The following is a 20,859-nucleotide window of genomic DNA, read 5'->3' on the forward strand; positions in this document are numbered from 1 at the left end:
TTAGGCATACATGTGTTTATTATTCCATTGACAACTTTGTGTGGTTGTTTGGCGATATTTCATTTAAAAGTACAAATTTAAATGAAAAGTTGTGGCATCTACAGCACTAATCGTTTGTACAATAGCCGTTGAGCAACAGGCCATTGTCCTATTTTTATAAAGTACACCCTCTACGGTGAAAAGGTAACACACCATGAATGATTATCTCACCTTTAGATGTTCTAACCATGAATACATAAGAGTACACAATACATAGGGATCTTCCTCTGTAGATAAGATATTCCAACTAGCATTACTGACATTCAAATCATTCTGCAATGGAACAATTACTAAGTTACTCTTGTGTAAATTTTAAGGGAGTGGCCCGTGTAAAAGTACAACACTATATTGTATTATCTAACAATGTAACAATAAATTACAACAATGTAACAATTCATCAGATCAATGAATTTTGTAATATACAAGGTATGTACATACACATAGCAGTAAATGGAAAGTCAGTGTGGATAGACCAAATTAGTTTTCAATATAGTTTGGTTCAGTTTTTTTTTCAAAAAAAAGTGCAAGAGTGACTGCATTTTGCATGTGTACATGCAGGAACTGTTCTATCAAATGACTGCACATACATGTACTATATATGTATGACACTAATGTGATTGCCATTATATCACAGTATATTGATTAAAATAAAGGTTGAGAGACAATGAATACTACATCACAGAGATTAATTAACATTTAAAGGATTACTGGCTACAAGAAGCTAATGCAGAAACCTACTTGCAGTGATTCCAATCGCTGTTTCAAAGCCTGCAAAATGGCATGGAAGAACTACATTAGGAAGAGTTGACAGTTGCAGAAAGAGTTATACAGATGTATGACAGGTATTGTAGTATATTAATCAATTAGACATCAATACAGTGCAAGGCGGGACAACAGAATGGAGACAGAATAACCACAAGAGGAACTTTATGTGTATAAGATAAATAGTCAAAACAACGCAAAAATAGTCAAAAAAGTGAAACAAAAAAGGCCTTCAATCAATCTATTATGAATAAATATTGTATTGTGAAAAGACAAAAGAAATTCACCTGAAAAGCATCTACTCTGGCCTTTTCATGTAGATCGGCCTTTGCATCAATTACAAATGCCATGGCCTTAGCAACGATAAAAACATCCTGATTATCTTCTTCAACATCCATGCTTTCACTAAGTTGACTCAGAATAGAACTACGCCGCGGAAATGGTCCACGAGATAGACGACTTCGGATTGGTCTTTTGTTTTTACCAGATATGACCCCAGCATCAATTGACATGGCAGTACTCATAATGCTGTCACGACTTGCTTGGGATTGTAAGTTTCTGGGTAAGCTTTTTAAAGGATATATATCGCTTCTAGTCATCACAAGGTCATCATCAGAACTTGATGATCCCGAAGTGCCTTTCATATCTAAATCACTATTTGGAGAACGAAACCTTAGATTGGGACTGCCAGGTGAAAGCGTAGCCTTGGGAACATTCAAGGTACCCGATGATTGACCATTTACTTCATTACATTCAGCTAGTATGTTCTCTTCACTTTTGGCTCTTCTGATTGGTGGCAACACCCCTACTTTTGTATTCCCTTCACTGACGCTCTGTTCAAACGGTATCTTTTTCCGAACTTCAGGAAATGCTTTGCCAGCTGTTTCTTTTTCGATTTGCATTTTCCTCTCGTATGACAAGTTTAATTCGTTCATTATACCAAAGTCACAGTTGGCAAGTTGAGTTAACCTTTTACAAACAACGTGAATAATCTATCAGAGAGAAAAGATTATTAGAAAAAAGTCCAGTTTGGTAAGAAGCTTCATTGATCTGATTCAACATCATTTTAACATCAATAATACGAGTAACAGTTTTTATTGTCACTATCTAATAGGATGCCATTCTCCCAAGCAAAATACTGCATGTCTAATGAATTGGGCCGAATTCACTCAAGTATATAGAATGAGCAGTCCACTGTGGGAAAACTCACAACCTCCCTAGTGAAAGGTGAACATGAAACCATTGTACCAGTTTCTAAAATATGCTACTCATATTCCTTAAGGACATCTACTTTAAGGACCATTCTGATATCAATGAAATCAGCTTGCAGTTCAATAACTCAAATATATTATTTGCTACTCATTATAAATTAGTAATTTTCAAAGCTTCACAGTTTTTTGTTCAGGAGGAATATATGATAGCATACCTTAGGTATATTTTTAAGCTCCCTAGCTTCATAGCCATGTAACATGTGCTTCTGACGTATTAAGTACTGATTCAATGTAAATGGATATGCACGAGTATCACTGAAATGAAAACAAGCCATGCATGGCACAGTCCCCGTTAGTTATCGAATTTAAGATATATAGTTTTGTTTATAGTAATATAGCTGGAACATAAACATGTCAAGAATATGATTATGGTGAATGTTTAACATTAAAATGATTGACATTTGTATCTGATCATCAAACGAGTATTGAGAAATATTGCTCTGGAACAGCATTAGTTGAAACAAAATCAGCCATTTTGAATACATGTATAATGAATATATAAAATTTGAACATAATCCGTCAAATCATGTCAGAGATATGGCACTAGAGCTGCATTCATTGATACAAAATGGCCACCAGTCGGCTATTTTAAATCCGATCTGAAAAATAAAATGACGTGCATCAGGAACCCAATATTTTTAAATGTATGTACCAAGTTTAAACAAAATCTATCCATAAATGCCAGAAATGCTTGACATTTGATGATTTTTTAGCACAGAAATGGCCACCATTCGGCCATTTTGAATAGGATCATCAAACCAATACAGTCTAAGCAAGTTAGAGATATGGCACTACAACCACATTCATTAAAACAAAATGGCTGCCAGTCGGCCATTTTGAATCTTACATGTATCTGAAAAACAAAATGATGTGCATCAACGTCCTATATTGTCCAACGTATATACAAGGTTTGAACAAAATCCATCTGTAAACAGCCAGGAAATGCTTGATTTTGATGATTTTTTAGCACAAAAATGGCCACCATTCGGCCATTTTTAATAGGATCGTCAAACCAATATATCTGTATATATATGACATGATCTATAATAAATATTTAAAATTTGAACATAATCAATCAAAGCAAGTCAGAGATATGGCATTTTTAATCTTAAAAACAAAATGATGTGCATCGAGGTCCTATAATGTCTAACATATATACCAATTTTGTACTAAATCCATCTGTAAACAGCGGAAAAAACCTTGATTTTTAGCACAAAAATGGCTGCCATTCGGCCATCTTGAATCAGATCGTGAAACAAATTGACGTGCATATGTATAATATCATGTGCGATGTATGTGTGAAGTTTGATTGTGCTTGGTCCAGGCATTTCTAAGATACAGATGCATGCAGGCATGCACGCATTCACACACACACGGACACACAGACGCACGGAGGTCAAAACAGAAGTCCCCGTTTTCGGACTGTGTCCGAACGGGGACTAATAATCATCATACTGTTATTACAATCTTACTGACAATATTGCCAATATTAGGGTATTGACTATTGTGTATAATATCAGTTACAATTATTTCCATTATACTTACATTGAATAAAATACTACTCTTAACGGAATTAGAAACTGCCCAAACTGTTGACAGCACTCAATCTGTCCCCTTGTTTGAATCGCACCGGGTCTGAAAAGAACAAATTTGATCACTTCAGGAAAACATCAAAAGTGATATAAAAAACATGATACTATAATGTACATGCTCTATTAGTACTGAATATTTGAAACAGGAATGCAAATAAATCCAAAATTGCAATGGTTTATTTTGACCATAGAGACCTCTGTCAATTACATATTAAACGAATGCAATACTAATGGAGCAAATTTGATACAGCAGTTTAATGCTTGTGCTACTGTATTTTGACAATATATTAATTATATTTACAGATAAATGTACCTAGTTATTTGAGCAAAAAAAACTACAAAAGTGTTTCTGGCAATCAATCATAAATATATACCGTACTACCGATAACACCTGAGCGGAACGACTACTCAACGTAGTCACCATTGATGGTTACAGTGAGGGTGAAGTAATAATATTATGTTTGTTTCCACAGTAAACATTGCGTGATGTTTACATTAGTACAAATGTTTGTGCATTTTTTTATTTTATAACCATGTGTCAGCCAGGCACGGACCGAATGTTTGGGCTGAGGTTCAGTATACACTTAAAACTTTTGTTTTGAAGAAAAAAACATGATGTGACCCCCTCTCCCCGCCGGAAGTCCCTGGTTAGTGATTTACATTATGTGTTCTGCATGCACATATAACATGCCCTTTTTTCATGGCCTGCATTTCATTTTGGTTTACATTGATTCTGCATGGAACGACTGTGCTAGCTGCAGGTGATGTGGTCACCAAGAACCATGGAATTTGAATGCTATTCTTCATATAACACAGTGTTGTACTGTTATAAACATTGCAGGCACTGCTTATCGAGAAAGCAAACATAATATTATGACTTTACACTCACTGTAACCACCAATTGTGACTATGCCAAGTGGTCATTTCGTCCGCTCATGAGTTACCAGTACAGTAGTACTTCAATGATGAACATTGATTGATTGATTAAGGGCACTTACAGAGTAGTCTTAATGAAATCATTATGACTTTTCACACATCAATTTAATCATTGGTTTTTACAAGGTCTCAACTAACATCCCCATCAGCAGCCATAGTTTAAATCATATAGCATCTATAAAAACAATGTTTGTTTTCTCAAGCTGGGGTTGTTTGTTTCCATGTGTTGTTTTCTGGTGAAACTTGATTTCAGAACAATTTTTTAAAATTTGAAACCTGTAGAGTAGAGACACAGTGAAATGCTAACATTGTCGTCAATGTAAATCTGATCTATAAACAAGAATACATACTTAGTTTGGTGATATACTCATTCCATGATAAAAAGACACTGTCTTACCTTTTTTCTCTGACAAAATGAATAGCTTGGTCAGCATCCATTCGTTTTGAAAATATAAGGTAACATGCAATGAGTACACCAGTACGGCCAAGTCCAGCGTGACAATGTACTGCAGTCTGTGTGAAAGGGAATGTTAACATGCAATGAGTACACCAGTACGCCCAAGTCCAGCGTGACAATGTACTGCAGTCTGTGTGAAAGGGAAATTTAACAAACAATTTGTAAATGTTCAAAGCTTTTTTTTTTTATTTGTGAAAAAAAAATGACAAATCAGTGGAAATCCTATCAGAATAAAAAACATATGAGGTGCTTGATCATTTTAGGAAATGGGCGAATACGAAAAATTTTTGATTCTGAACTAATCTGGTTTCTGTAGCATAAGCTGAACATGTTACACACAGTAAATAAGGCATAGTTTTTCTATCAGGCAATCTTTCAATAAGTTTAAAGTCAGCAGAAAAACATTTAATTTTGTGCTGATTAAAAGATAGTGAGTTGCTGTAAATGTTGAATCCAATCACAGAAATGAAGACATGCACTATGAAGAAACTCAGTCAGGTGACGTCTTCTATTTCTCATGTAGAAAGATGTGTAAAAATCATCAAATGGCTGACATGTTGTAAGACTGCAAATTTACGAATCAGTTCTGAGATGTACACTTGCAGAAAATTGAACACATTGCCAAACTTTAAATAATTGCACATGATTTTGGAATATTTTCAACATTGCATCATGGAAAAACATCAAAAGAGAATTTATTTGCATTGAACAAAAACAACAGATTTTGAAAAAATAATTCATGCCATATTTGACCAGATACAATAATACAAATAGACTGCTTCAAACACGTGTACAGCTTGAAAAAACTGATGACGTAGCAACATAAAAGACGCTCAGGAATATGCAAATAGTTGTGTCAATAAATATCATCCAATATAAACATTAGACTCCCAATACTGTAAACCCATTTATTTTCACTGACATTTAATTTCAATATTTCAGTGTTTTGAGCACATTCACTGTTACAATTTCATGAATGTGTCAAGAAAACAATGAGTTAATATTGTTATTTTACATGTTCAGGTAGATTTAATTTAGTTGATTTTACTTATCAGCGAAAATAGTGACATTAAAACCCAGTGAATAGTTAATGCATTAAATTTTACAGCACACAGAATATATGACAGACATCTCCACTTCTATTGTGGCCAATTACATGTATCATTTTCTAGTACAAGGTGTATTTCATATTGGACGTGTTGTCCAAATGTGCTGAACCCAGAAGTTAGAAAGTCATGTGAACACCGCCAAATTGAACAAACATGCTGTGTTCATGATTCAAATTGTAAATAAAATTAAATGTACATACCTTTCCTTCCTGTAAAGCAAATGACATAACTTTGACCATGTCAAGTATGGACGGTAAGGAGCGTATGCCATAGTCATCCCACCCAAAATTGTAGAAAAAAACTGTAAAACAAAATATAATATTCTAAAATATAATAAAATTCTACAAGGTCAGTATATAAGCACACATTTTTTGTATGGTGGGATTGCACACCATTTATTTTACTTTTGTTGAAACTCATTTGTACAAGTAGACTAATTATGATTACACTGAGTGAATGAACACAAGCCGAGTAAGCACTTACTGTTTTCGTCCATAAAGTCTTTCGGTAAATAAGAAAATCCACTCTCTTCTTCTAAAGGAGATCCACAACTTGCATGCTCTCCTGGTCTTTGTAAATTTATAATTGAATTTATTCCACATCTAGAACAAAATCAAAGAAAAAGAATTATTTTTAACTAATTTCTATCTAAGTTATCTGCATGAAGTAGATGCTACTGTTAAGATGCATACAGCATCCCTCATAAATTCCAGTTTTACTGATAAACAACATTTTATGAGTTAGAATTGGAACAAGAATGTCAACAGACACACAGAGGTAAATATAACTGTAGAAAAGCACACAGTCACACCAATAAGCAGGTTTTTTCAAAGGTACTATCACTGGTACATTGTATGCTACCTAATGTACATTAGTGCAAGTTATTACTTGTGAATGCTAACATTTCTGAAAGCTTGTCACGGTTAAGCAAAATTACAGCCATTGTGATGGATGACATCACAAGACAAGTGACTTGTCGGCCCAGAAATCTAGTACTCTGCTGTAACAAAAACTGTGTTTACAAAAACTGAGAGAGGTTCACCTGAAGTATGTATACATTATCAAGGCAATAGGACTTGCAGTATTCAAAAAGTAAAAAAAAAAATATCACTTACACCCAAAATAACAAAAATATTCATCAAAATTAGAGAACTGAAGATATCATCATAAAATGAACAAATCAAAAAGAGGACTGCCTGAGATAGATTTATATCAAGTATCAAAGCAATTATAACTGTACTTCAGGAAGAAGTAAAAAAATTGACATGTAGAATGACAAATGACAGTGAACAACACCAGATACTGGACAACAGAACTATGATGTACATTCATTAAAATTTTTAGTTCTTCTCAACTTCAGCAACAGCTGAGCCAAGAAAAGATAACTACTTTTCAATAACTCACTTTTTAAATTCTTCTATAATATTTTTTACAGCATTTGTAGATGGCCTGGACGTTGCTAGAATATCATCTGTAACCCTGTAAGTGAAACATAGTAATACATAGGTTGATATAAACATAACTTGAACAGTACAAAAACAAGTGTTTATAAATACCACTGTCAGACAGGTTAGTTTTACCCAACTGGTGAGTAGCTGGGTGTAGATCATTGTGAGACAGGTTAGTTTTACCCTACTGGTGAATGGCAGGTTGTAGATCATTGTCAGACAGGTTAATTTTACCCTATTGATGAGTAGCTGGGTGTAGACCATTGTGAGACAGGTTAGTTTAACCCTACTGGTGAGTAGGTGGGTGTAGACATTGTGAGACAGGTTAGTTTTACCCTACTGATGAGTAGCTGGGTGTAGACATTGTGAGACAGGTTAGTTTTACCCTACTGGTGAATGGCAGGTTGTAGATCATTGTCAGACAGGTTAATTTTACCCTATTGATGAGTAGCTGGGTGTAGACCATTGTGAGACAGGTTAGTTTAACCCTACTGGTGAGTAGGTGGGTGTAGACATTGTGAGACAGGTTAGTTTTACCCTACTGATGAGTAGCTGGGTGTAGACCATTGTGAGACAGGTTAGTTTAACCCTACTGGTGAGTAGCTGGATGTAGACCATTGTGAGACAGGTTAGTTTAACCCTACTGGTGAGTAGGTGGGTGTAGACATTGTGAGACACGTTAGTTTTACCCTACTGATGAGTAGCTGGATGTAGACATTGTGAGACAGGTTAGTTTAACCCTACTGGTGAGTAGGTGGGTGTAGACATTGTGAGACAGGTTAGTTTTACCCTACTGATGAGTAGCTGGATGTAGACATTGTGAGACAGGTTAGTTTAACCCTACTGGTGAGTAGCTGGATGTAGACCATTGTGAGACAGGTTAGTTTTACCCAACTGGTGAGTAGCTGGGTGTAGATCATTGTAAGACAGGTTAGTTTTACCCTACTGATGAGTAGCTGGGTGTAGATCATTGTAAGACAGGTTAGTTTTACCCTACTGATGAATAGCTGGATGTAGACCTATTGTGAGACAGGTTAGTTTTTCCCTACTGGTGAGCAACTGGGTGTAGATCATTGTGAGACAGGTTAGTTTTACCCTACTGAAGAGTAACTGGGTGTAGATCATTGTGAGACAGGTTAGTTTAGCCCTACTGGTGAGTAGCTGGATGTAGACCATTGTGAGACGGGTTAGTTTTACCCTACTGGTGAGCAGCTGGGTGTAGACCATTGTGAGACAGGTTAGTTTTACCCTACTGGTGAGTAGCTGGATGTAGACCATTGTGAGACAGGTTAGTTTTACCCTACTGATGAGTAGCTGGATGTAGACATTGTGAGACAGGTTAGTTTTACCCTACTGGTGAGTAACTGGATGTAGACATTGTGAGGCAGGTTAGTTTTACCCTACTGGTGAGTAGGTGGGTGTAGACATTGTGAGACGGGTTAGTTTTACCCTACTGATGAGTAGCTGGGTGTAGACTATTGTGAGACAGGTTAGTTTTACCCTACTGATGAGTAGCTGGATGTAGACCATTGTGAGACAGGTTAGTTTAACCCTACTGATGAGTAGCTGGATGTAGACATTGTGAGACACGTTAGTTTTACCCTACTGGTGAGTAGCTGGATGTAGACCATTGTGAGACAGGTTAGTTTAACCCTACTGGTGAGTAGGTGGGTGTAGACATTGTGAGACAGGTTAGTTTTACCCTACTGATGAGTAGCTGGGTGTAGACATTGTGAGACAGGTTAGTTTTACCCTACTGGTGAATGGCAGGTTGTAGATCATTGTCAGACAGGTTAATTTTACCCTATTGATGAGTAGCTGGGTGTAGACCATTGTGAGACAGGTTAGTTTAACCCTACTGGTGAGTAGGTGGGTGTAGACATTGTGAGACAGGTTAGTTTTACCCTACTGATGAGTAGCTGGGTGTAGACCATTGTGAGACAGGTTAGTTTAACCCTACTGGTGAGTAGCTGGATGTAGACCATTGTGAGACAGGTTAGTTTAACCCTACTGGTGAGTAGGTGGGTGTAGACATTGTGAGACACGTTAGTTTTACCCTACTGATGAGTAGCTGGATGTAGACATTGTGAGACAGGTTAGTTTAACCCTACTGGTGAGTAGGTGGGTGTAGACATTGTGAGACAGGTTAGTTTTACCCTACTGATGAGTAGCTGGATGTAGACATTGTGAGACAGGTTAGTTTAACCCTACTGGTGAGTAGCTGGATGTAGACCATTGTGAGACAGGTTAGTTTTACCCAACTGGTGAGTAGCTGGGTGTAGATCATTGTAAGACAGGTTAGTTTTACCCTACTGATGAGTAGCTGGGTGTAGATCATTGTAAGACAGGTTAGTTTTACCCTACTGATGAATAGCTGGATGTAGACCTATTGTGAGACAGGTTAGTTTTTCCCTACTGGTGAGCAGCTGGGTGTAGATCATTGTGAGACAGGTTAGTTTTACCCTACTGAAGAGTAACTGGGTGTAGATCATTGTGAGACAGGTTAGTTTAGCCCTACTGGTGAGTAGCTGGATGTAGACCATTGTGAGACGGGTTAGTTTTACCCTACTGGTGAGCAGCTGGGTGTAGACCATTGTGAGACAGGTTAGTTTTACCCTACTGGTGAGTAGCTGGATGTAGACCATTGTGAGACAGGTTAGTTTTACCCTACTGATGAGTAGCTGGATGTAGACATTGTGAGACAGGTTAGTTTTACCCTACTGGTGAGTAACTGGATGTAGACATTGTGAGGCAGGTTAGTTTTACCCTACTGGTGAGTAGGTGGGTGTAGACATTGTGAGACGGGTTAGTTTTACCCTACTGATGAGTAGCTGGGTGTAGACTATTGTGAGACAGGTTAGTTTTACCCTACTGATGAGTAGCTGGATGTAGACCATTGTGAGACAGGTTAGTTTAACCCTACTGATGAGTAGCTGGATGTAGACATTGTGAGACACGTTAGTTTTACCCTACTGGTGAGTAGCTGGATGTAGACCATTGTGAGACAGGTTAGTTTTACCCTACTGGTGAGTAGGTGGGTGTAGACATTGTGAGGCAGGTTAGTTTTACCCTACTGGTGAGTAGGTGGGTGTAGACATTGTGAGACGGGTTAGTTTTACCCTACTGATGAGTAGCTGAATGTAGACCATTGTGAGACAGGTTAGTTTAACCCTACTGGTGAGTAACTGGATGTAGACATTGTGAGACGGGTTAGTTTAACCCTACTGGTGAGTAGCTGGATGTAGACCATTGTGAGACGGGTTAGTTTTACCCTACTGATGAGTAGCTGGATGTAGACATTGTGAGACAGGTTAGTTTTACCCAACTGATGAGTAGCTGGATGTAGACATTGTGAGACAGGTTAGTTTTACCCAACTGGTGAGTAGCTGGGTGTAGATCATTGTAAGACAGGTTAGTTTTACCCTACTGATGAATAGCTGGATGTAGACCTATTGTGAGACAGGTTAGTTTTTCCCTACTGGTGAGCAGCTGGGTGTAGACCATTGTGAGACAGGTTAGTTTTACCGTACTGATGAGTAACTGGATGTAGACATTGTGAGACAGGTTAGTTTTACCCTACTGGTGAGTAGCTGGATGTAGACCATTGTGAGACGGGTTAGTTTAACCCTACTGGTGAGTAGCTGGATGTAGACTATTGTGAAACAGGTTAGTTTTACCCTACTGATGAGTAGCTGAATGTAGACTATTGTGAGACAGGTTAGTTTTACCTTACTGATGAGTAGCTGAATGTAGACCATTGTGAGACAGGTTAGTTTTACCCTACTGATGAATAGCTGGATGTAGACAATTGTAAGACAGGTTAGTTTTACCCTACTGTTGAGTAGCTGGGTGTAGACCATTGTAAGACAGGTTAGTTTTACCCTACTGATGAATAGCTGGATGTAGACCTATTGTGAGACAGGTTAGTTTTTCCCTACTGGTGAGCAGCTGGGTGTAGACCATTGTGAGACAGGTTAGTTTTACCGTACTGATGAGTAACTGGATGTAGACATTGTGAGACAGGTTAGTTTTACCCTACTGGTGAGTAGCTGGATGTAGACCATTGTGAGACGGGTTAGTTTAACCCTACTGGTGAGTAGCTGGATGTAGACTATTGTGAGACAGGTTAGTTTTACCCTACTGATTAGTAGCTGAATGTAGACCATTGTGAGACAGGTTAGTTTTACCCTACTGGTGAATAGCTGGATGTAGACATTGTGAGACACGTTAGTTTTACCCTACTGATGAGTAGCTGGATGTAGACATTGTGAGACAGGTTAGTTTAACCCTACTGGTGAGTAGCTGGATGTAGACCATTGTGAGACGGGTTAGTTTAACCCTACTGATGAGTAGCTGGATGTAGACCATTGTGAGACAGGTTAGTTTTACCCTACTGATGAGTAGCTGGGTGTAGACTATTGTGAGACAGGTTAGTTTTACCCTACTGGTGAGTAGCTGGATGTAGACTATTGTGAGACAGGTTAGTTTTACCCTACTGATGAGTAGCTGGATGTAGACATTGTGAGACACGTTAGTTTTACCCTACTGATGAGTAGCTGGATGTAGACATTGTGAGACAGGTTAGTTTAACCCTACTGGTGAGTAGGTGGGTGTAGACATTGTGAGACAGGTTAGTTTTACCCTACTGATGAGTAGCTGGATGTAGACATTGTGAGACAGGTTAGTTTAACCCTACTGGTGAGTAGCTGGATGTAGACCATTGTGAGACAGGTTAGTTTTACCCAACTGGTGAGTAGCTGGGTGTAGATCATTGTAAGACAGGTTAGTTTTACCCTACTGATGAGTAGCTGGGTGTAGATCATTGTAAGACAGGTTAGTTTTACCCTACTGATGAATAGCTGGATGTAGACCTATTGTGAGACAGGTTAGTTTTTCCCTACTGGTGAGCAGCTGGGTGTAGATCATTGTGAGACAGGTTAGTTTTACCCTACTGAAGAGTAACTGGGTGTAGATCATTGTGAGACAGGTTAGTTTAGCCCTACTGGTGAGTAGCTGGATGTAGACCATTGTGAGACGGGTTAGTTTTACCCTACTGGTGAGCAGCTGGGTGTAGACCATTGTGAGACAGGTTAGTTTTACCCTACTGGTGAGTAGCTGGATGTAGACCATTGTGAGACAGGTTAGTTTTACCCTACTGATGAGTAGCTGGATGTAGACATTGTGAGACAGGTTAGTTTTACCCTACTGGTGAGTAACTGGATGTAGACATTGTGAGGCAGGTTAGTTTTACCCTACTGGTGAGTAGGTGGGTGTAGACATTGTGAGACGGGTTAGTTTTACCCTACTGATGAGTAGCTGGGTGTAGACTATTGTGAGACAGGTTAGTTTTACCCTACTGATGAGTAGCTGGATGTAGACCATTGTGAGACAGGTTAGTTTAACCCTACTGATGAGTAGCTGGATGTAGACATTGTGAGACACGTTAGTTTTACCCTACTGGTGAGTAGCTGGATGTAGACCATTGTGAGACAGGTTAGTTTTACCCTACTGGTGAGTAGGTGGGTGTAGACATTGTGAGGCAGGTTAGTTTTACCCTACTGGTGAGTAGGTGGGTGTAGACATTGTGAGACGGGTTAGTTTTACCCTACTGATGAGTAGCTGAATGTAGACCATTGTGAGACAGGTTAGTTTAACCCTACTGGTGAGTAACTGGATGTAGACATTGTGAGACGGGTTAGTTTAACCCTACTGGTGAGTAGCTGGATGTAGACCATTGTGAGACGGGTTAGTTTTACCCTACTGATGAGTAGCTGGATGTAGACATTGTGAGACAGGTTAGTTTTACCCAACTGATGAGTAGCTGGATGTAGACATTGTGAGACAGGTTAGTTTTACCCAACTGGTGAGTAGCTGGGTGTAGATCATTGTAAGACAGGTTAGTTTTACCCTACTGATGAATAGCTGGATGTAGACCTATTGTGAGACAGGTTAGTTTTTCCCTACTGGTGAGCAGCTGGGTGTAGACCATTGTGAGACAGGTTAGTTTTACCGTACTGATGAGTAACTGGATGTAGACATTGTGAGACAGGTTAGTTTTACCCTACTGGTGAGTAGCTGGATGTAGACCATTGTGAGACGGGTTAGTTTAACCCTACTGGTGAGTAGCTGGATGTAGACTATTGTGAAACAGGTTAGTTTTACCCTACTGATGAGTAGCTGAATGTAGACTATTGTGAGACAGGTTAGTTTTACCCTACTGATGAGTAGCTGAATGTAGACCATTGTGAGACAGGTTAGTTTTACCCTACTGATGAATAGCTGGATGTAGACAATTGTAAGACAGGTTAGTTTTACCCTACTGTTGAGTAGCTGGGTGTAGACCATTGTAAGACAGGTTAGTTTTACCCTACTGATGAATAGCTGGATGTAGACCTATTGTGAGACAGGTTAGTTTTTCCCTACTGGTGAGCAGCTGGGTGTAGACCATTGTGAGACAGGTTAGTTTTACCGTACTGATGAGTAACTGGATGTAGACATTGTGAGACAGGTTAGTTTTACCCTACTGGTGAGTAGCTGGATGTAGACCATTGTGAGACGGGTTAGTTTAACCCTACTGGTGAGTAGCTGGATGTAGACTATTGTGAGACAGGTTAGTTTTACCCTACTGATTAGTAGCTGAATGTAGACCATTGTGAGACAGGTTAGTTTTACCCTACTGGTGAATAGCTGGATGTAGACATTGTGAGACACGTTAGTTTTACCCTACTGATGAGTAGCTGGATGTAGACATTGTGAGACAGGTTAGTTTAACCCTACTGGTGAGTAGCTGGATGTAGACCATTGTGAGACGGGTTAGTTTAACCCTACTGATGAGTAGCTGGATGTAGACCATTGTGAGACAGGTTAGTTTTACCCTACTGATGAGTAGCTGGGTGTAGACTATTGTGAGACAGGTTAGTTTTACCCTACTGGTGAGTAGCTGGATGTAGACTATTGTGAGACAGGTTAGTTTTACCCTACTGATGAGTAGCTGGATGTAGACATTGTGAGACACGTTAGTTTTACCCTACTGGTGAGTAGCTGGGTGTAGACTATTGTGAGACAGGTTAGTTTAACCCTACTGGTGAGTAGCTGGATGTAGACCATTGTGAGACGGGTTAGTTTAACCCTACTGATGAGTAGCTGGATGTAGACCATTGTGAGACAGGTTAGTTTTACCCTACTGATGAGTAGCTGGGTGTAGACTATTGTGAGACAGGTTAGTTTTACCCTACTGGTGAGTAGCTGGATGTAGACTATTGTGAGACAGGTTAGTTTTACCCTACTGATGAGTAGCTGGGTGTAGACTATTGTGAGACAGGTTAGTTTTACCCTACTGGTGAGTAGCTGGATGTAGACCATTGTGAGACAGGTTAGTTTTACCCTACTGGTGAGTAGCTGGATGTAGACTATTGTGAGACAGGTTAGTTTAACCCTACTGGTGAGTAGCTGGATGTAGACCATTGTGAGACGGGTTAGTTTAACCCTACTGATGAGTAGCTGGATGTAGACCATTGTGAGACAGGTTAGTTTTACCCTACTGATGAATAGCTGGATGTAGACTATTGTGAGACAGGTTAGTTTAACCCTACTGATGAGTAGCTGGATGTAGACCATTGTGAGACAGGTTAGTTTTACCCTACTGATGAGTAGCTGGGTGTAGACCATTGTGAGACAGGTTAGTTTTACCCTACTGATGAATAGCTGGATGTAGACTATTGTGAGACAGGTTAGTTTAACCCTACTGATGAATAGCTGGATGTAGACTATTGTGAGACAGGTTAGTTTTACCCTACTGGTGAGTAGCTGGATGTAGACATTGTGAGACAGGTTAGTTTTACCCTACTGGTGAGTAGCTGGGTGTAGACCATTGTGAGACAGGTTAGTTTAACCCTACTGATGAATAGCTGGATGTAGACATTGTGAGACAGGTTAGTTTTACCCTACTGGTGAGTAGCTGGGTGTAGACCATTGTAAGACAGGTTATTTTTTCCCTACTGATGAACAGCTGGATGTAGACAATTGTAAGACAGATTAGTTTTTCCCTACTAGTGAGTAGCTGGATGTAGACAATTGTAAGACAGGTTAGTTTTACCCTACTGATGAATAGCTGGATGTAGACTATTGTGAGACAGGTTAGTTTTACCCTACTGATTAGTAGCTGAATGTAGACCATTGTGAGACAGGTTAGTTTTACCCTACTGGTGAATAGCTGGATGTAGACATTGTGAGACACGTTAGTTTTACCCTACTGATGAGTAGCTGGATGTAGACATTGTGAGACAGGTTAGTTTAACCCTACTGGTGAGTAGCTGGATGTAGACCATTGTGAGACGGGTTAGTTTAACCCTACTGATGAGTAGCTGGATGTAGACCATTGTGAGACAGGTTAGTTTTACCCTACTGATGAGTAGCTGGGTGTAGACTATTGTGAGACAGGTTAGTTTTACCCTACTGGTGAGTAGCTGGATGTAGACTATTGTGAGACAGGTTAGTTTTACCCTACTGATGAGTAGCTGGATGTAGACATTGTGAGACACGTTAGTTTTACCCTACTGGTGAGTAGCTGGGTGTAGACTATTGTGAGACAGGTTAGTTTAACCCTACTGGTGAGTAGCTGGATGTAGACCATTGTGAGACGGGTTAGTTTAACCCTACTGATGAGTAGCTGGATGTAGACCATTGTGAGACAGGTTAGTTTTACCCTACTGATGAGTAGCTGGGTGTAGACTATTGTGAGACAGGTTAGTTTTACCCTACTGGTGAGTAGCTGGATGTAGACTATTGTGAGACAGGTTAGTTTTACCCTACTGATGAGTAGCTGGGTGTAGACTATTGTGAGACAGGTTAGTTTTACCCTACTGGTGAGTAGCTGGATGTAGACCATTGTGAGACAGGTTAGTTTTACCCTACTGGTGAGTAGCTGGATGTAGACTATTGTGAGACAGGTTAGTTTAACCCTACTGGTGAGTAGCTGGATGTAGACCATTGTGAGACGGGTTAGTTTAACCCTACTGATGAGTAGCTGGATGTAGACCATTGTGAGACAGGTTAGTTTTACCCTACTGATGAGTAGCTGGGTGTAGACCATTGTGAGACGGGTTAGTTTAACCCTACTGGTGAGTAGCTGGATGTAGACTATTGTGAGACAGGTTAGTTTAACCCTACTGGTGAGTAGCTGGATGTAGACATTGTGAGACACGTTAGTTTTACCCTACTGGTGAGTAGCTGGGTGTAGACTATTGTGAGACAGGTTAGTTTAACCCTACTGGTGAGTAGCTGGATGTAGACCATTGTGAGACGGGTTAGTTTAACCCTACTGATGAGTAGCTGGATGTAGACTATTGTGAGACAGGTTAGTTTTACCCTACTGGTGAGTAGCTGGATGTAGACATTGTGAGACAGGTTAGTTTTACCCTACTGGTGAGTAGCTGGGTGTAGACCATTGTGAGACAGGTTAGTTTAACCCTACTGATGAATAGCTGGATGTAGACATTGTGAGACAGGTTAGTTTTACCCTACTGGTGAGTAGCTGGGTGTAGACCATTGTAAGACAGGTTATTTTTTCCCTACTGATGAACAGCTGGATGTAGACAATTGTAAGACAGATTAGTTTTTCCCTACTAGTGAGTAGCTGGATGTAGACAATTGTAAGACAGGTTAGTTTTACCCTACTGATGAATAGCTGGATGTAGACTATTGTGAGACAGGTTAGTTTTACCCTACTGATTAGTAGCTGAATGTAGACCATTGTGAGACAGGTTAGTTTTACCCTACTGGTGAATAGCTGGATGTAGACATTGTGAGACACGTTAGTTTTACCCTACTGATGAGTAGCTGGATGTAGACATTGTGAGACAGGTTAGTTTAACCCTACTGGTGAGTAGCTGGATGTAGACCATTGTGAGACGGGTTAGTTTAACCCTACTGATGAGTAGCTGGATGTAGACCATTGTGAGACAGGTTAGTTTTACCCTACTGATGAGTAGCTGGGTGTAGACTATTGTGAGACAGGTTAGTTTTACCCTACTGGTGAGTAGCTGGATGTAGACTATTGTGAGACAGGTTAGTTTTACCCTACTGATGAGTAGCTGGATGTAGACATTGTGAGACACGTTAGTTTTACCCTACTGGTGAGTAGCTGGGTGTAGACTATTGTGAGACAGGTTAGTTTAACCCTACTGGTGAGTAGCTGGATGTAGACCATTGTGAGACGGGTTAGTTTAACCCTACTGATGAGTAGCTGGATGTAGACCATTGTGAGACAGGTTAGTTTTACCCTACTGATGAGTAGCTGGGTGTAGACTATTGTGAGACAGGTTAGTTTTACCCTACTGGTGAGTAGCTGGATGTAGACTATTGTGAGACAGGTTAGTTTTACCCTACTGATGAGTAGCTGGGTGTAGACTATTGTGAGACAGGTTAGTTTTACCCTACTGGTGAGTAGCTGGATGTAGACCATTGTGAGACAGGTTAGTTTTACCCTACTGGTGAGTAGCTGGATGTAGACTATTGTGAGACAGGTTAGTTTAACCCTACTGGTGAGTAGCTGGATGTAGACCATTGTGAGACGGGTTAGTTTAACCCTACTGATGAGTAGCTGGATGTAGACCATTGTGAGACGGGTTAGTTTAACCCTACTGGTGAGTAGCTGGATGTAGACTATTGTGAGACAGGTTAGTTTAACCCTACTGGTGAGTAGCTGGATGTAGACCATTGTGAGACAGGTTAGTTTTACCCTACTGATGAGTAGCTGGGTGTAGACCATTGTGAGACGGGTTAGTTTAACCCTACTGGTGAGTAGCTGGGTGTAGACCATTGTGAGACAGGTTAGTTTTACCCTACTGGTGAGTAGCTGGATGTACATTGTAGACTATTGTGAGACAGGTTAGTTTAACCCTACTGGTGAGTAGCTGGATGTAGACTATTGTGAGACATGTTAGTTTTACCCTACTGATGAATAGCTGGATGTAGACTATTGTGAGACAGGTTAGTTTAACCCTACTGGTGAGTAGCTGGGTGTAGACTATTGTGAGACAGGTTAGTTTTACCCTACTGGTGAGTAGCTGGGTGTAGACTATTGTGAGACAGGTTAGTTTTACCCTACTGATGAGTAGCTGGATGTAGACATTGTGAGACAGGTTAGTTTTACCCTACTGGTGAGTAGCTGGATGTAGACTATTGTGAGACAGGTTAGTTTAACCCTACTGGTGAGTAGCTGGGTGTAGACTATTGTGAGACAGGTTAGTTTTACCCTACTGATGAATAGCTGGGTGTAGACCATTGTGAGACAGGTTAGTTTTACCCTACTGGTGAGTAGCTGGATGTAGACTATTGTGAGACAGGTTAGTTTAACCCTACTGGTGAGTAGCTGGGTGTAGACTATAGTGAGACAGGTTAGTTTTACCCTACTGATGAATAGCTGGATGTAGACTATTGTGAGACAGGTTAGTTTAACCCTACTGATGAGTAGCTGGATGTAGACCATTGTGAGACAGGTTAGTTTTACCCTACTGATGAGTAGCTGGGTGTAGACCATTGTGAGACAGGTTAGTTTTACCCTACTGATGAATAGCTGGATGTAGACTATTGTGAGACAGGTTAGTTTAACCCTACTGATGAATAGCTGGATGTAGACTATTGTGAGACAGGTTAGTTTTACCCTACTGGTGAGTAGCTGGATGTAGACATTGTGAGACAGGTTAGTTTTACCCTACTGGTGAGTAGCTGGGTGTAGACCATTGTGAGACAGGTTAGTTTAACCCTACTGATGAATAGCTGGATGTAGACATTGTGAGACAGGTTAGTTTTACCCTACTGGTGAGTAGCTGGGTGTAGACCATTGTAAGACAGGTTATTTTTTCCCTACTGATGAACAGCTGGATGTAGACAATTGTAAGACAGATTAGTTTTTCCCTACTAGTGAGTAGCTGGATGTAGACAATTGTAAGACAGGTTAGTTTTACCCTACTGATGAATAGCTGGATGTAGACTATTGTGAGACAGGTTAGTTTTCCACTACTGATGAGTAACTGAATGTAGACATTGTGAGACAGGTTAGTTTTACCATACTCATGTCTAGTTTTTACAAGTTTTCATGAAATAAAGTAATGGGATACATACATTCTTAGTAGGCAGACAAAACAAACATTTCATTTGATTATTGAGTGCACCCAGCTTCTCATGTATGTGTTTTGATTTTATTTGTGAACAATTTGGTTGAAAAATAACTACATGTCCTGTGGCTCGTCATCAAAAGTATAACTTATGGAACAGAAAGTAGTACCATGACAACCCCTCATTCAAATACACACAAATTTGTGAAAGTATTCATAAAGCACAGTCACTGTCGGTAATGAACATGAATTAACATATTAGATGAAGAGTGCAAATAGAGCTTATTAGTCCATTTAAAAATAAAATTAGTGGTCACTTAAAATACTGATTATTGAATATTATCAAAATCTAAAAAAGTTATAACACTTGCTTGAAATGAATTTATTAAATGTATTTGTATAAATATGCGTCTATGGCCAAAATAAGTTATATTTAATGATCTAGCATACACTATGAATGCAATTAGAGGTTTATCTGCGCTTCTAATAGGCTGCAAATACAGTATATATACCAAGGGTCACTGTACATTGAGACATTGCAGTAAATAGTATGTCTGCCAAATAATATATAATAATTCAAGAGTTTTTGCAGAGGATTATATACATTATAAATATACATTATAAATCTAAGAGAGACATGTGGCAATAAATTATAGGTAGAACTAAATACAATTTTATGTACTGTAAATAATTCCACTATTTTTATCATATTCACTGGGGTTTTAAATTTACAAATTGGCCAGTTAATTTGAAATAAGTCATTAAAAATAAAACAGTACCGATAATTTTTTTTTTTAACATTAATTGTCAAAAAGACAAAATTTTCAAGTTAATTCAAAGCAACTTGACTTGCACCTGTAGCCCAATATCACCATACCAACTTTGTTCCAAATCATCCTAGTCATTTGGACACATTTGAGTACCCGGTAAAAGAAATTTAATGTCAAAACTGTTGCTGATCAGCCATTTTTGTTTCAACAATCATTTTTGTTTAAGTAACTTGATGTGCATATGTAACACATGATGTATTGTCATATTGTGTAAATTATACAATGTTAGATGGACAGACAGACAGACTAAAAATGGAGTACAAATTTTCAGATTTTAACTCAGCTTCAGCAAAAACTGA

The 20,859-nt window shown here is 39.1% G+C and overlaps 1 protein-coding gene across 2 annotated transcripts in view; it reads right to left on the reverse strand.

Moving 5' to 3' along the window:
* The window catches only part of LOC102804596 (protein tyrosine phosphatase domain-containing protein 1-like), a 41,384-nt gene that overhangs the window by 4,489 nt on the left and 16,036 nt on the right, over positions 1 to 20,859 (reverse strand). The window contains exons 3-11 of one of the 2 annotated variants that reach the window (XM_078011859.2): positions 7,571 to 7,645; positions 6,650 to 6,768; positions 6,367 to 6,467; positions 4,998 to 5,113; positions 3,618 to 3,707; positions 2,228 to 2,327; positions 1,089 to 1,793; positions 778 to 807; positions 211 to 312 (exon numbers count right to left, since the gene is read on the reverse strand). In XM_078011859.2, coding sequence (XP_077867985.2) covers positions 211 to 312; positions 778 to 807; positions 1,089 to 1,793; positions 2,228 to 2,327; positions 3,618 to 3,707; positions 4,998 to 5,113; positions 6,367 to 6,467; positions 6,650 to 6,768; positions 7,571 to 7,645 — 1,438 coding nt within the window. The remainder of the gene's footprint in view (positions 1 to 210; positions 313 to 777; positions 808 to 1,088; positions 1,794 to 2,227; positions 2,328 to 3,617; positions 3,708 to 4,997; positions 5,114 to 6,366; positions 6,468 to 6,649; positions 6,769 to 7,570; positions 7,646 to 20,859) is intronic. The other variant, XM_085497180.1, reaches the window with a different exon arrangement.

The sequence above is a fragment of the Saccoglossus kowalevskii genome, chromosome 3 (assembly GCF_978046115.1).
Source record: "Saccoglossus kowalevskii chromosome 3, keSacKowa6.1, whole genome shotgun sequence".
NCBI classification, from domain to species: domain Eukaryota; kingdom Metazoa; phylum Hemichordata; class Enteropneusta; family Harrimaniidae; genus Saccoglossus; species Saccoglossus kowalevskii.